The sequence below is a fragment of the Acomys minous genome (assembly GCF_964271855.1).
Source record: "Acomys minous genome assembly, chromosome: 16".
Taxonomy (NCBI): Eukaryota; Metazoa; Chordata; class Mammalia; order Rodentia; family Muridae; genus Acomys; species Acomys minous.
Window position 1 is genome coordinate 13,665,705 of NC_140498.1, and position 15,003 is coordinate 13,680,707.

Here is a 15,003-nt window from a genome sequence, read left to right on the forward strand (position 1 = left end):
TCGTGTGGTTGCCAAATCTCCTCCAACCCAGCCATGTGCTTTCCTCTACCTAATCCAATTTGCAGGCTATTGCGTTTTTTGTTTGTTTGTTTGTTTGTTTTGTTTTGTTTTGTTTTCAAGACAGGGTTTCTCTGTGTAATATCCCTGGCTGTCCTGGAACTCTGTAGACCAGGCTGGCCTAGCACTCACTGAGATCCCTCTGCCTCTGCCTCCAATCCTGGGATTAAAGGCGTGTGCCACCATGCCCAGTTTTTGTTTTTGGCGGTGTCTTTTTCATTTTTTGAGACAGACCTACCTACCTGAACTCACTTTGTAGACTGGGTTGGCCTTGATCTCACAGGAGTCATGGCTTTTAATTAGCAAACCTCTTAGGCTAGGTACAAGGTGGTGCAGAGAGAGAGAGGGAGAGAGAGCAGTACTTAGCATCAAAATACATCAGACCAACCTCCAACAAATGTTTTGGAGAATGTGTAAGAACCACCATCCCAGGCTGGTCAGCGGACTCTCTTTGAAACAGGGTTCAAATAGCCCAGGCTGACTTTGAACCCCTGATCTTCCTGCCTCCACCTCTCAAGACCTGGGATTACAGTTCTGTACCCTCACCATACCTGACTGTAACTGTGATGATAAAGAAGGGGACTACAGGACACACTGAGTGCTGAAGAGGACACACTGGGTGCTGAAGAACCCTTTGCCATGAGGTCTGAGGACACATACACAGCTGGGGAAAGCCTTTCCTATGCAGATCTGGGCAGCAATGTCACTCAACAGGTTTGCTGGAGGTGGGGCAATCCTGTTCCCTCCCCCACGCTATAGTCTGTACACTCAAATACAGCCAGGAACCTTTGGAAAGAAGGGCCTTCCACAGCTGTGAGGTAGGTCAGCAGTTGGCTCCCAGCAGGAACCTGACAGGCCTGACACTCCCAGCTCCTGCAGGAGGGACACATCTGGGGCTCCATGAGGAGGACAGCTCTCATCCTGGGCTCTGGGCTGCTCTTGCTTGGGGCCTTCTGGAACTCAGTCACATGGTGAGTGTGCTCCCTTCAGACCTCAGGGGTGAGAGGCACAGCAAGAAAGGGCTGGCTTCCCAGCCTTCACCCAGAAACTTGAATGGTTTTCCTTCCAAGGCATCTTCAGACATTTTGGGGTGCTTCCGGCCACTTTTGGCAGACCCAGTGGGAGAAACTGCTGTCTACATTTGAAGGCAATGAGTGGATCCTGTTCCTTATAGGTGAGATTCCTGACAGAGGGCTGTGTGGGGCTCCACATTTGTTCTTTTCCTACACTACTCATCATCATCACCATTTTTGTTGTTGTTGTTGTTATTATTATTATTATTATTATTATTATTATTATTATTATTATTATTACTACTACTACTACTAGTAGTAGTAGTAGAAAATTGACTCCATGTGCATGTGAAGGGGGCATGAGCTTGCCATAGCATGCATGTGGAGGTCAGAGGACACCTTGCTGAAGTGGGTCCTCTTCTTCCAGAATGTGGGCCTGGGGATTGAACTCAGGCTGTCAAGCTTGGGTGCAAGGGCCTTCACCTGCTGCTCTATCTTATGGGCCCAATCTGCCCTTCTGTTGTTGTGGTGGTTTGAGGTTTTTTGCTTTTTTGGTTTTTTGTTTTCAGACAAGGTCTCTTTACATAGCCTTGGCTGTCCTGGTCTCACACTGTAGACGAGGCTGGCCTTGGAGTCATATTGACCCACCTGCCTCTGCCTCTGGGATTGCTATGATTAAAGGTGTGTACCACCACTGCCAATCTGCCATTTTGTTTCTGTCTTTTGTTTGTTTTGTTTTTTGAGACAGGGTTGCTCTGTGTAGCCTTGCCTGTCCTGGACTAGCTTTGTAGACCAGGCTGGCCTCGAACGCACAGGGATCTGCCTGCCTCTGACTCCTGGGTACTTGGAACCATCTTGCCAATATGGAGCAAGGCCTTAATAGCTCATGTGCCAGGGCTGTTCTGTCACCTGAAAGACTCTTCATTTCATGCTAACAGACATTTAGCTGCTCTGAATGTTTCCTTGGAGTCAAAGGTACTATTCATTTACTTTGTGTGTGTAAGTGTGCCTGAGTGTACGTCCATGTGCCATGTTCGTGCAGGAGCTGGGAGCTCAGGACAGGGTGTTGGTTTCCCTGGAACTAGAGTAACAAATGATTGTGAAGCACCATGTGGGGTCTGGAAATGAAACCCCAGCTCTCTGGAAGAGCAGCCAGTGCTCTTAACCGCTGAGCCCTCTCTCTCTAACCCCAAATTTTCTTGTGATTATTATATGTATTTTTGAAATTATGATCATTTTTTCTTTTTTCTTTTTCTTTTCTTAAATGATTTATTTATTATTGTATACAGTATCCCGCGTGTTCACCTGCACACCAGAAGAGGGCACCAGATTTCACTATAGATGGTTGTGAGCCACCAGGTGGTTGCTGGGAATTGATCTCAGAACCTCTGGAAGAGCAGCCAGTGCTCTTAGCTGCTGAGCCATTTCTCCAGCCCCGTGATCCTTTTTTTCTTTAGACTGGGTTTCTCTGTGTAGCCCCGGCTATCCTGGAACTCACTTTATAGACTAGGCTGACTTCAAACACAGAGATCTGTCTGCCTCTGCCTCCCAAGTGCTGGATTGCAGGTGTGAGCCACCACCACCCAGCTTTGCTTGTTATTTTGAAACACACTGTACCAGAATTTCGTCTAATTTTATTCTATTTATTTATTTATTTATTTGGTTTTTTTTTTTTCAAGACAGGGTTTCTCTGTGAGGCCATGGCAGTCCTGGAATCACTTGGCATACCAGGCTGGCCTGAAACTCACATCAATCCACCTGCCTCTGCCTCCCAAGTGCTGGCTGGGATTAAAGCCATGTACCACCATGCCAGGCTCTGTATCAGCATTTCTCCACACAGCCTGTGTCTGCTTGCTTTGTCTCCTTTTCCACCTCAGAGTCTATCCAAGTGTCTGGCAGAATGGCTCTAACAGTGGTCCTCCCACACTGCCCAAGTCCTTCCTGTGTCCTGCCTACCTCAGACACTGTTTGATGTGGCAGGAAAGGACTAGAGGAAGAAGACAGAGACAGAGGTCAGGGAAACAGTGCCCTTGTTCCCCAGGTTCTCCAATCTAGGAGGAGCTACAGTGCCATAAGAGAACACTGCGGTGTCCCTTGGATGACTGCTGTAGGTAGGAGATTAAAGACATGAGAAGTGGGATGTGAAACAAAACGCCAGCTGAAGTGTGTCTTGGTCAGGGTTTTCTTTTTAATATTTATCTATTATCGTGTTGTGATGTGGGCAGGGACAGGCACATGCCACACTATGTGGATGGATCAGCAGACCACCCTACAGTGACTGCTCTTTGCACTTTGACATGGTTCGTGGGCTGGCACTCGGGTCACCAGGCTTACCCACTAAGCCACCCTTATATGCACGCTCTGTTATTTTTCTTCTAAGCATAGGCTTTCGTGCATCCCAGGAGGTCCAAGAAGGAGTTATGTGACTGAGGATGACCATTGAACTTCTGAGACTACTGACTTTGATCAGCATTTTCTGAAATTTTTTGTGGAGCATCAGTATTGGGGAGTAATAGACCAGGGGGTCAGATGGTCTCCTCATCCTAATAGGAAGACTTGTGAGGGGACCAGAAGTGTCATCAGTACGTGTGCTGAGAGTATATAGCAGCCACACCTGTTATCCCAGGAGGTGGCTGAGGCAAGGGGATTGCTGTGAGTTTGGGGTCTGTCTGGACTATCAGTTGGTTTCAAACTGGCCTGTTACAAAACAAGTAAAAAACAACAACAACAACAACAAAACTCACACCCAAAATCTCAATTATGTTTTAATCCCACCTTTAATCCCAGCATATGAGTGAAAGAGGCAGAGAGGCAGGGGGTAATCTACTGTGAGTTCACAGCAAGACTACCCAGTGAGCCCCTGTCTCAAACACACACAAGCACGCGCACACACACACACACACACACACACACACACACACACATACACACACACACACACACACACACACACACACACACACACACACACACATGGAGGAGAGAGGGAGACAGACAGAGGCTAGGACAGGAACAGGCAGGGGACAGATCCTTGCACTTGTTCATTCACTTCCTGGTGAGCCACTGTGTCCCTGGGATGCTCTAAGTTGCTCTGCTCTCTGCCTCAGGTGCTGGCCTCGTACCTGGGCTGTGCTTCTGGGTTTTCAATGGCCTTCTGCTGCTGGTGGACACAACAGGGAAGCCCTCTTCCATCTCCTGCTACCGCATCCAACTTGGCAAGAATGAACCGGTAAGTGGCATTGCAGCTCTTCCTGCTGGGAATGCAGGGACCAAAGTCAGGCAAGCCAAATCTTACCCTTGAGGTGACCTGAATCCAGAAGGTGCTGGGTATCCTTGGTTCATACAGTGCTTGGTTAGCTCAAAAGAAGCCCAGGGTGCCATTACGAAGGTACATGTGGGGCTACATAGCTATAATCTGAGCATTCAGGAAGTGGAGGCAGGAGGATTAGAAATTCAAGGTCATCCTTGGCTACATAGGAAGTTTGAAGGTAGCTTAGGCTACAGGAGATCCTGTCAGTGAGATGGTTCAGCAAGTAAGGGCATGGCTGCCAAGCTTGAAGACCTGAGTCTGGTCCCTGGACCCCACACAGGGGAAGAAGAGAACCAACACCATTTACTCTGACCCCAGATGCACACCAGGGCACAAAGACCTACAAACACACACACACACACACACACACACACACACACCCCTCAATAATTAAAAAATAAAGTAAGAGAGAAATGGAAAGGCCACTCACCCCAGAGCCAGTCTAGACCAAAGTGCTGGTCAGCTGATTCCCACCCACAGTGGCCCCGTGACACTGTGCTCAACATACCAGGAGGAGAAAGGACTGCCTCAGCCTGTCACAGACATGGCTGCAGCACAACTCCAAGAACTCCAAGAACACTTTACCCACCCAGCCACTTCCCGGCCCATCCTGGGGCTTCTCAGCTCCAAAGCTCTGTCTGAGGCCACAGGAAGGACCTTGGACCATGTCCTCCCTCAATAGCTGGAGGAGGTGCTGACTTTAGCAGGATCCCTGAGCTGACTGCAGTGGGAGCTGTTGGCTGCTGCCATTCCTTGGGTCCAGGCCTAACCTCAAGCCACCCTCCCTCCTCCTCCTTGCCTCTGCACACCTCTCCTCTCTCAGCAGCTCCTTCCTAGCCTGGCCTCCACCACACTGAGGAAATGAAAGCCAGGACCCCTTCTCCATGGTTCTGTCCTGGGCTGTGACTGTCACCTCTCCTGCTTCCTGTCCTTTTGGCTCCAGGAAATGGCTTCAGCATTCTTCCCTCTTTCCTAACATTCTGACTTTCTCTCAGCCTGGCTCATTTCTCTTTACATTATCACATAAATGCTCTAACTGTTCCATCTCTAAAGATTATCACACAATCTTTGCCTGGCTGTGGCAGCACACACCTGGACTCCCAGCATCTGAGACGGAGGCAGGAGGATCATTCAGAAGGGCTACAGGAGACTGTTTCAATTACTTCCTTTATGGGGTTGGGTGTTTTTTCTGCATGTGTGTCTGTGTTTAACATACATGCAGTAGCACCCACAGAGTCCAGAAGAGGATGTCAGACTCACTGTTGTGACCTACCACGTGCATTCAGAGGCCTCTGGAAAACCAGCCAGTGCTCTTAACCACTGAGTCATCTCTTCAGTCCCCAAGACTGTTTCAAAAACCAAAACCAAAACCATCCCTTGGCCCACTTAACACAGGTACACACTGCCACCCATTTGTTCTCCCTTGAGGCAGAGCTCTCTGACTGAGTCATCTCTGCAGTCTGGCAGTCTCTCTGAGCTGTCTGTCTTGTCTCAGAGGCATCTATACAGCCTCTCAACGTGGGATATACAGCCTCTGTCCTTGCTCTTGGCTGTCTTGTCCCGTGAGTTTTTTAGTAACTATTTTAAGGCAGGCAGACAGACAGACAGACAGACAGACAGACAGACAGACAGACAGAAGAAATGTGAGAAAAATATATTAGACTCATATAAACAACATTTCAGATTCATCCATTGAAATAATCTACAAGCTATAACTTTCTTCTGACCTGTTCCAATATTGAGACACTAGAGGACCCCTGTTTCCAGTCTCTTCCCCATTAGGCTGCTTCCTCCTTCCTGTTCCTGTAGACCACACCAGTGCCCTAATTCTCAGGCCATGTCTTCCCAGCAGGGACCCAGTAGCCATGAGGGCACTGGGTGGAGGCTGCCAGCTCTAAGGTTCACAATCCAAGGCTTCCATGCTCATCTGCTCAGCCTCACTGGATTGGCCCCAAGCTGAGGGAGCTGAAGGAGGTTGGGGGCCTGTCCCTGCTGCTCCCATCCGTGCAGATGTGTTGTTCTCTTTGTAAGGCTACAGAAGGCCAGCCTGCTCTCAGTCACTCAGACTCTTCTGGAATCCTTCATCAAGATGGTTGAGTGACCATCGCTGCTTATCCCTTCCTGTGTTTAACTGGGATTTGCTTCTTTGTCCCTGTAGAGGACAGGGTGTTGTGTGAGCCTGAACTCGGAAGTGTCAGGTCCTAGTCTACAGAGCCTATTCTCTGGGGGAGAGGGGACACTGCCATGTCAGGACAGGACAGTACTGTTCACCATGGCCAGCCTCAGACTGTGGAGACCTCAGTCACTCCCAGAGCCCACCCTTAGCACGTGAGGTAGAGACCTACTTCTCATGTCCCTCTCCCTGTTCCTTCTGTGTCCTGGCAGGTAGACCCCGTGAAGCTGCGTCAGGCTATCCCCTCCGTTATTTTCAACCAGACTATGATCTCTCTCCCCATGCTGGTCATCTCCTACCCTTTCTTGAAGTGGAGGGGAGACCCCTGCTCCCGAGAACTGCCCACCTTCCACTGGTTCATCATGGAGATGGCCCTTTTCACCCTTGTGGATGAAATCTTCTTCTACTACTCACACCGGTGAGCTCCTTCCTTGCATTTTATGGCCTCCTCCTGGGACAACTTCCTGGTCACAAGAGGCCACTGAGCTGTGGTCTCTATACTCAGGCCCTACCAACAAGCACCAGAGACACAACTGATTCTCCAACTTGACATGACGCCCAGGGAAGAAGTGGTTTCCCTATTCGCATGGGAGAGTGGGTCAGCCCCCTTCTAGCTCCTGTTATTCCTTTCTGGGTCTCAGTTTACTTCTCTGCTGGGGTTGGAGACAATGGAACCCAGACTTATCATCCGCAGACTACAGATGCCTGTTCCTCAGATGGGGACTCGTTCGCACCTTGACTTTTTGATGATCTGCTTGGAATGGAGAGAAGTGGGCGTTGGCAGTTACCATCTATGAATTATCTTTCCAGGATCCTTCATCACCCAACATTGTATAAGAACATACACAAGAAACATCATGAGTGGACAGCACCCATTGGTGTGATCTCAATGTATGCCCACCCTATAGAACACGTGGTAAGTATGGCCCCTTAAGTACAGAAGCTGAGGCTGCTGGTTCCCTGCTCAGCTTTCTCCTCCCAATAAAAAGCTGCCTGGTATTGGCTGTAGCAGGTGCCTAATGTACATCATCTTATTTTCCCCAAAACCATTTACAAATTGACTCTGCTGCAGAGGAAGCTGAAGCTAAGTCAGTGTGTCCCAAGTTACAACCACGAAGGGCAGAGTCAACACCCAGCTGGGTCCCTCCATCTCCTGAATCATCCTTTCCTTTGCAGGCTTCCAACATGTTGCCAGTTATGATGGGTCCTCTAGCAATGGGCTCTCATTTGTCCTCCATCACTGTGTGGTTGTCCCTGGCTCTCATCATCAGCACCATCTCCCACTGTGGGTACCACTTGCCCTTCCTGCCTTCACCTGAGTTCCATGACTACCACCATCTCAAGTAAGCCAACTGCACCCTTGCTCAATTATTTCATGGCGCAGTGGTGCCTCTATCTACCTGCAGGAACCAGCTGCAAAGATGCTGAGTAAACAGGGCCATTTTGATCTTCCGCTTTTTGTCTGACACCGTGTCATTCCTGCAGTTGGAAATTTTAATTTGGGTTCTAGGACTGCTGAAACTTGTGAGCCTTGAATCATCTCCTCAGAAACCATGTGCAGAAAAAGTTGGCACACTTAAGCACTGTGGGCTTTATTCTTTGTTTTGTGACAGCTTTTCTCTATGTAACCCTGGCTATCCTGGAACTTATGTAGACAAGAGTGGCCTCAAACTCCAAACTGCTGGGATTGAGACTCAACAACATAACTGACCTCATCCCAGTCTATTCCTCGGTCATCAGACACATCAGAACAGTTATTCATGAGTCCCCTCCAAACAGACCAGTCAAAGTACCTGTGGAGCCTGTCACAGGGATCTGCCTCCTAATGTCTTCCAAGATGTTCTGATGCGGGGCGCCCCTCAGCCTACCTGAACAAGCCTTGGTCTGCATGAAGTTCTAACTTCTGCACTCCAGAACACAGTATGATGGAGTAGGTAGGACCCAGAGATGGTTCAGCAGTGTGAAAAGGGGATTGCTACAGCTGGGCATGCTAGCAGGCCTTTAATTCCAGGACTCAGTGTGAGGTTAGCCTGGTCTACAGTGAAGAGAGTTCCAGGCCAGCCTGGTCTACACAGTGAGAGCTCAGCAGCCACATGACTATCAGGCTGATCTTGTGCATACCATATCCCCAGTAACAAAAGAGGTGGACTCCAGGTGCGTGAAGAACAAGGTGGACTTAATATCAGCATTGGGGGAGTTGAGGCAGGAGCATTGGCACCAGTTCAAAGCCAGCTACACATGAGTTCAGTTTTGTGAAACTTTTTTACACAGTAATAACAAAAACTCTATGGCCCAGTGTGGTGGCACACGCCTATAATCCCAGCACTTGGGAGGCCAAGGCAGGCAAATTGCTGAGAGTTTGAGGCCAGCACGATCATGAAAGTGAGCCTACAACAGCCAAGGATACAGAGGGAAACCCTGTCTCAAAAAACCAAGAAGAAAGAAAAACAAGTACAACAAGAAATAAAAATAACCTCAATTCTTAAACAACCCACAAATGGAACCATTCAAAGGAATAATCCAGGCTCTGCTAATGGGCCTACACAACATGGTGGAGTTACATAGGAGAGGGGGACTGGGAGACCCACAGCTTCCCACCAGTGATTGCTGCACAATACTCTTTCCTCCTTCAGGTTCAACCAGTGCTATGGGACCCTGGGGGTGCTGGACCACCTACATGGGACTGACGTCATGTTTAAGAAGAGCAAGGCCTACGAAAGACATGTCATCCTGCTGGGCTTCACCCCACTCTCAGAGAGCATTCCCGACCCTCCAAAGAAGATAGAGAGTCTCCTTGGACCATCTGGGCTGTTCCCTCAGAAGTAAGATGCGGTGACAGCCTGGGTCCATGCCACCCTCAGCAACTGGCCTCCTTTGACCACCATACTCTAAGGGCTGTCCCATTAGGGTGGAGGGAAGGCAGGCTTCCTGCCAGGACAAAGCCGTGATATTGTCAGGGTTTTCCCCAAACCACTTCCCATGTCACTTAGGACTAGGAACTCACTTAGAGAAAAGCAACTAGCTATTTTTTCTGGAGCACAGGCAGGGGAGAAAAATCACAGAGAGCCTGGGAGAATCCCCGAGTCCTCTCTTCCAATTCCCACACAGCTCCCCTGTGGCCTCGGTGGGATAGAGAATGTGGTGGCAGTGGGACTGGGGGAGTTCTGGCTCCAAAAACTTTTCTCACACCTAAAGCCAGGGAACCTGAGGTAATCACAGGTCAGAGGTGTGGACATGCTAGATGTAGTCCCTGTTTCCTCCAAGAAAGCCTGGGTTACTTTTGCCCTCCACAACACAAGTCCCTCAGAAGGAGCTAGGACAGCCCACAGGAGCTTCTCAATTAACAGGCTCCCCAGCTCCTGTGCCTTAGCCTGAGTGCACACTAGGGCTGAGCTCCAGGGGCTGCCCATGTTGAGGGGGACTCAGGTCAGTTTCTCTCTAAACCCAAACCATAGTCGTCTCCCTGCGACAATGAGCCCCGGGAAGCATGGAGTAAGAGCAGGCAGGCCCTTCTTCCTTCACATGGGAAATCAGTGGCAAACAGGCCCAGGAACACCGAAGCCGTAGGCTACCGCAGTAAAGTTTTACCAAGACACCACTGTGGCAGCCCATGGTTAGTACCCTGAGATCCCAAGACCATGGCACCTAGGTTGGCCCAGGAAGGCTGCCACAGTCACCATTTGCTAAGTTCTATCACAACTGTGCTGATTGTACACTTTCAGTTCCAGGTTAGTCAGGGCAACCATACTATAGCTCAAGTGAAATAAAACAGCTGGGTAGCAGTACTGTAGTCACAGCTGCTCAGAGTGTAAGTCCAATAGCCAGCCTTGACACCAGCAAAATCTCAAAGTGTGCATGACCAGCTTTCTAAAACCAACTACAGGGCAGGATTTCATCCCATGGCACTGAAGCCCACTGAAGACTGGGCCCACTGCCAACAGGGCACCTTGCAGTCCCAGCCTCCTCTGCCCTTGTGACCTTAGATTCCTTCAAGCACCAACCCACTTCCCCAGCCCCACCACAATCACTGCAGGCCAGCCATTCCCTTCCTCCCATGAGAATCTGGAGATATGCTCTCTGCAGTGTCATGAAAAAGGGCAGGGACGGGGGGTCAGAAAAATGGACTCTGTGAGGGACTGTTAGCAAACAAGGCTTATCGCAGAAGCCCACCATCAGTAGGGCTTTAATGTCTCCACAAAAACATGGCAAAGAAGCATGGAAATAAAACCTCCACATAAAAGAGCAGATTGTGTTGTCATGTCCTCGACCTCACCCATGACTGCACAACACTAGAGATCTAAGTCTACACAACTGAGGAGCCAGCAGACACAGCCACTCCTAATGAATGTCACTGTGGTAAGTCTGGCTCTCCTGGTCACCTACAGAATATAGGCCACTGGTGGCAGTGATCACCGACCCACCTGACAGTAAGAAACTCTAGTTAGGTCTTAGAGGACAGTCAACAGTGCACAGGGAATGCTCATATGTACCCTGGGCAATGGAAACCCAACTCCACCCTTTCCCCAGCTTCCCAGGATGCAGGGCCAAGAGGGTCCAGGCTGCACAGCACTGGATGCACTAGCAGCACCATGGGCCCTGCCTGACACAGCTGCAGAGGAGCCAGAGCAGCCTCCTCTCGAAGACTGCGTTAGTGGGCTCCTCCTTCTGGGAACACACGCCAGCCTCCTGTCTCACACCCAACAGCAGTGTCCCAGATGGGAGACCAGCCGGTGTTTTACTTTTTCAAGTTTTTATTGTTATACATATTTTTGTATTAAAAAGAAAAGCGTAATAATTACCACCAATTACAAAGGACTAGAGCAGGACCAGAATAATGAATGAATCACTTCAGCCTAAGAAGCAGACACTCTCAATAATATTAATGTTATGATACAAGCTCATTCAAGTATTTTACATTGTCTGTCCTGTTGAATGTGATATCCTAGCACATGGCAAAGAAAGGTACGAGCGCTAAGGTGGAACCTTCTCTGCAAAGCCCACGCCGAGTTTTCCTTTCCTGTGAGAACTGGGCAGAGAGTTCTCTTCTGCCTCTGCCATCACCATGGCTGGAGGAGAGGGTGGGGCTGAGGAGAACCAGGGGCCCTTTAACAAGAGAGATACTCTGGGGTCCCACCCAGGTGGCCAGGATGTTCAAGGCTCTAGTTCTCCCCCATACACACACACTGGCCTTGACATCATGCCCTATCCTCACTTCCAGGCCTTCCAAGCAGCTTGCTTTCTTTTGTAAATGTCATCGAAAAGGAGCAGGAAAGAGCTACAGAACAGAAACATTTAACAACTTGACATGGGCTCAGCACCTCTGTCTGAACCTGGGGTGCAGGTTGGAGCAGGGCCAGGCAGCCCTCTCATGTGTAGCCAATTCTCTCTGAGGCTCAGAGGGCAAATCTCAGTCTGCCCCTTGTGGGCACAGCCAGAGGATGAAGGTGGTTCCGTTTGGCAGGCTGTCTCAGGTCTTGGATCCCATGGGAAGATGGTGATGGGGAAGCGGCTTGCTCTGGTGGCCCCAGCCACTCCTGGCATACTTGTCACAGACACATCGGTCCTAAATTCAAGTGTCTTCAGAAGGTGAAGATGTAAACTACACTGCAATGTCAACACCTAACATGTCACACACACACACAAAATACAGACAGACAGACAGACAGACAGACAGACACACACACACACACACACACACGCACATGCACACACACACAACTACACTCCCACCCCTCCTCAGCCTGAGTTGAGATGATAGCCTCGTCTTCCCACCACAAAGGCTCTTCCTCCCTCAGATGGCCTGGGAGGGTCTGGGAGAGGATGGCAAACCTAGCCTGGATAGTCTAGAGAGGAACCACCTTCCCTGACACTGGGCCTCCAAGCCCTGACGTTCCGTGCTGCAGGATATACAGCATAGGGCTGAGCAGGGACAGGAAGGGGACAGGAAGGGAAGGAGAAGGAGCCCACTATTGGAGAGGGTGCACCATGGGGCAGATACCAGACTCAGGAAAAGCCTCCAATCCACCAGCACACCCTGTTCCTATATCCTTGGACACAACTGAGTCCTGGAACTGACACAGGATTCCCACATACTCAGCCCTGGGAGGACCACGTGGTGCAGGGCATGAGCTCAAACCAAGGTGTCCAGAGACAGAAAGCAAGCTCCTGCCAGCCTGGGATGCTGTGTCCTAGTCCCAGCCTTTGGGACAACAGAGGAACTCAGTGATGAGGACGAGGGCCACACAAGTCTCAGTAACTGAGCAAAAAGACCACACCCTCCCAGTGCTGCCCAGGTCCCATGTGGGGTGAGCATACAGTCTCCCTAGTCTGTGTGCTCAGTCCGTCACCCTCCCCAGCTCCTGATCACAGCAGCCTCCATCCACTCCTCTGGCTCTCACAGGGCAGCCTGGGCAGTCGGTGGCTGAAGAAGAGAAGTCAGGTATACTCCTTGTCCACATATATCTTCCTGCCTCGGGGCTTCACCAAAGGCAGAATCACTCAGCCCTGGGTTCCTCTCACCCCGTGATCCCAGGCAGGGTGGCAGAGAGGGTGGGCAGAGATGGCCTGTAGGGGGTGAGGGTATTAAGATGGGCAGCCCACACCAAACCCTTGGAGAATGGCACCTTTCTCCACCTTGAGATACAAACCTCCTTGAGGTCAAAGGTCTTTAAGGTCAGACACAGATCTAAGCTGAGGCCGTCCGTGGGTGTTCTCCTCTTGTTCAGGGCTTGAGGAGACACACAGGCTGAGGACAAGGTGGACCAGACAAGACCCACTCTGTTTACACCGGTCTGAAGCAAACTTGGCCTTGGTCTTCCAAAGGTTGGGTGGTCCTTGTTGGGGACGATAGGCCATATGGCCAGTCATCAGCCTTCTTGTCCAAGTCTGTACTTTTAAGTCTATGTCTTTCACCAGAAATTTCTGAACCTTTTGTGAGGCAGCAGTTAGACTACAGACAGATAGAGATGGAGCAACCCTGTTATGGTTTAGCAGTTAGACTAGATAAGGATAGAGCCAGATACCCTATGTGGCAGGACATTATGACCCTGCCTGGAATTCCCTGTGTTTTGAGAAAATCCTGCAGCTGGGTTGCTATAGCAACATCCTTCCCTGCCTTCTGACTAATAAAAGCTGCTGCCTGACTAATAAAGTTTGAGAGTTTGATCAATCAGACTTGCTCTCCTTCTTTGTCTTGCATTTTCAACAGGTGACCTTCCTCACTATTATTAGTCAAACCCTACAGGCCCGAGTAGGGCCTGGTGAAGCGACAGCAAGCAGAACAAGGACAGTGGCAGCAGAGTGCAGACACAGGACATCAGCTTCAGAGGATGCAACAGCAGGGGTGTCCTGGGCACAGCTCTGACAGAGCTGCCCCTACTCTCTGGCCTCCAGGCAGGAGGTCCTGTCCATGCAACTCAGTCCTGATGAAAATTCTAGTGAGTCCAAGCCCAGGGTGCTCCCAGTCAGGTGGAGACTCAAGGAAAACGGGCATTTGGGCATTAGTTCAGGTTCCCGCTCCACAATAAGGCAACTTTTAAGAATATATTATTTCCAAAAACAGAACAGAAGAAAAATTCTAAGGAGGGGGAAAAAACAGCACTTTCTATGGATTAGGTGGGTTCTGAATTTTTTTCCTCATTTTCAGTGGTTGATTTTGTCTGTTTCTTCTTCTTCTTCTTCTTCTTCTTCTTCTTCTTCTTCTTCTTCTTCTTCTTCTTCTTTTCCTCTTCTTCCTCCTCTTGTTTTTCTTCTTCTTTTTTTTCTTATATCTGTTTTCCCAAGAATGGAAAGGTCTGAGAAAAAAGAAAATGAATCACCTTTCAATAGGCTCTTCTGGTGTGAGCAGCCTCTCTGGGCTGGGGCGATGGTTTGCTCAATAAAACACTCGCCATGTACACAAGGACCTGAGTTCCATCCATAGAAGGGATGGAAAGCTGGGTACCACAGCATGTACTTGGATTTTGTCTGTTTTGTTTTGGTCTTTTGAGACAGGGTTTCTCTGTGTAGCCCTGATTGTCCTGGACCTGTTTTGTAGACCAGGCCAGCCCTGAACTCACAGTGATCTGCCTGCCCGTGCTGGGATCTCATGTGTGCAGCACCATACTGTACTCATAATCCCAGCTCCAGGAGGCAAACATAGTCAGAGACCTAGCATACATGGCCTCATCAGTGAGCTTCAGGTCCCAGTTAGAGACTGTCTAAAAGGACAAAATGGACAGCTCCTGAAGAACAGCACACAAGGCTGGCATCTGACACATGTGTGCGTGTGCAGGCATGCTCATGCACCAAGCACACATGCACCCATGCACAGGAACAAATCTGATTGGTCTGAGGAAATCTAGTCCGAAGGCAGGGAGATGAGAGAGCGAGGCTTTCCTGAGTCCAGTGTCCTGATGGACGTGTGTACCTTCACTGGCCATGAAAAGGGCCTTTCGGCTTTTGATGCTGGG

General features: G+C 49.7%; 1 protein-coding gene and 1 long non-coding RNA gene across 2 annotated transcripts; both read left to right on the forward strand.

Annotated features, from left to right (window-relative positions):
* Nucleotides 1-908: 908 nt before the first annotated feature.
* LOC311585688 (fatty acid hydroxylase domain-containing protein 2-like) lies at nt 909-10,795 on the forward strand. Its single transcript, XM_084761171.1, has 7 exons — nt 909-1,028; nt 1,128-1,231; nt 4,178-4,299; nt 6,766-6,971; nt 7,364-7,469; nt 7,730-7,896; nt 9,187-10,795. Exons 1-7 carry the CDS (start codon nt 958-960, stop codon nt 9,377-9,379), a joined length of 969 nt encoding a protein of 322 aa, XP_084617297.1. The 5' UTR covers nt 909-957; the 3' UTR covers nt 9,380-10,795.
* Nucleotides 10,796-13,020: 2,225 nt separating this feature from the next.
* Nucleotides 13,021-14,149, forward strand: LOC311585700. The gene is made up of 2 exons (XR_014775305.1): nt 13,021-13,383; nt 13,807-14,149. It is a non-coding gene; the product is annotated as an uncharacterized lncRNA (long non-coding RNA).
* Nucleotides 14,150-15,003: the final 854 nt, after the last annotated feature.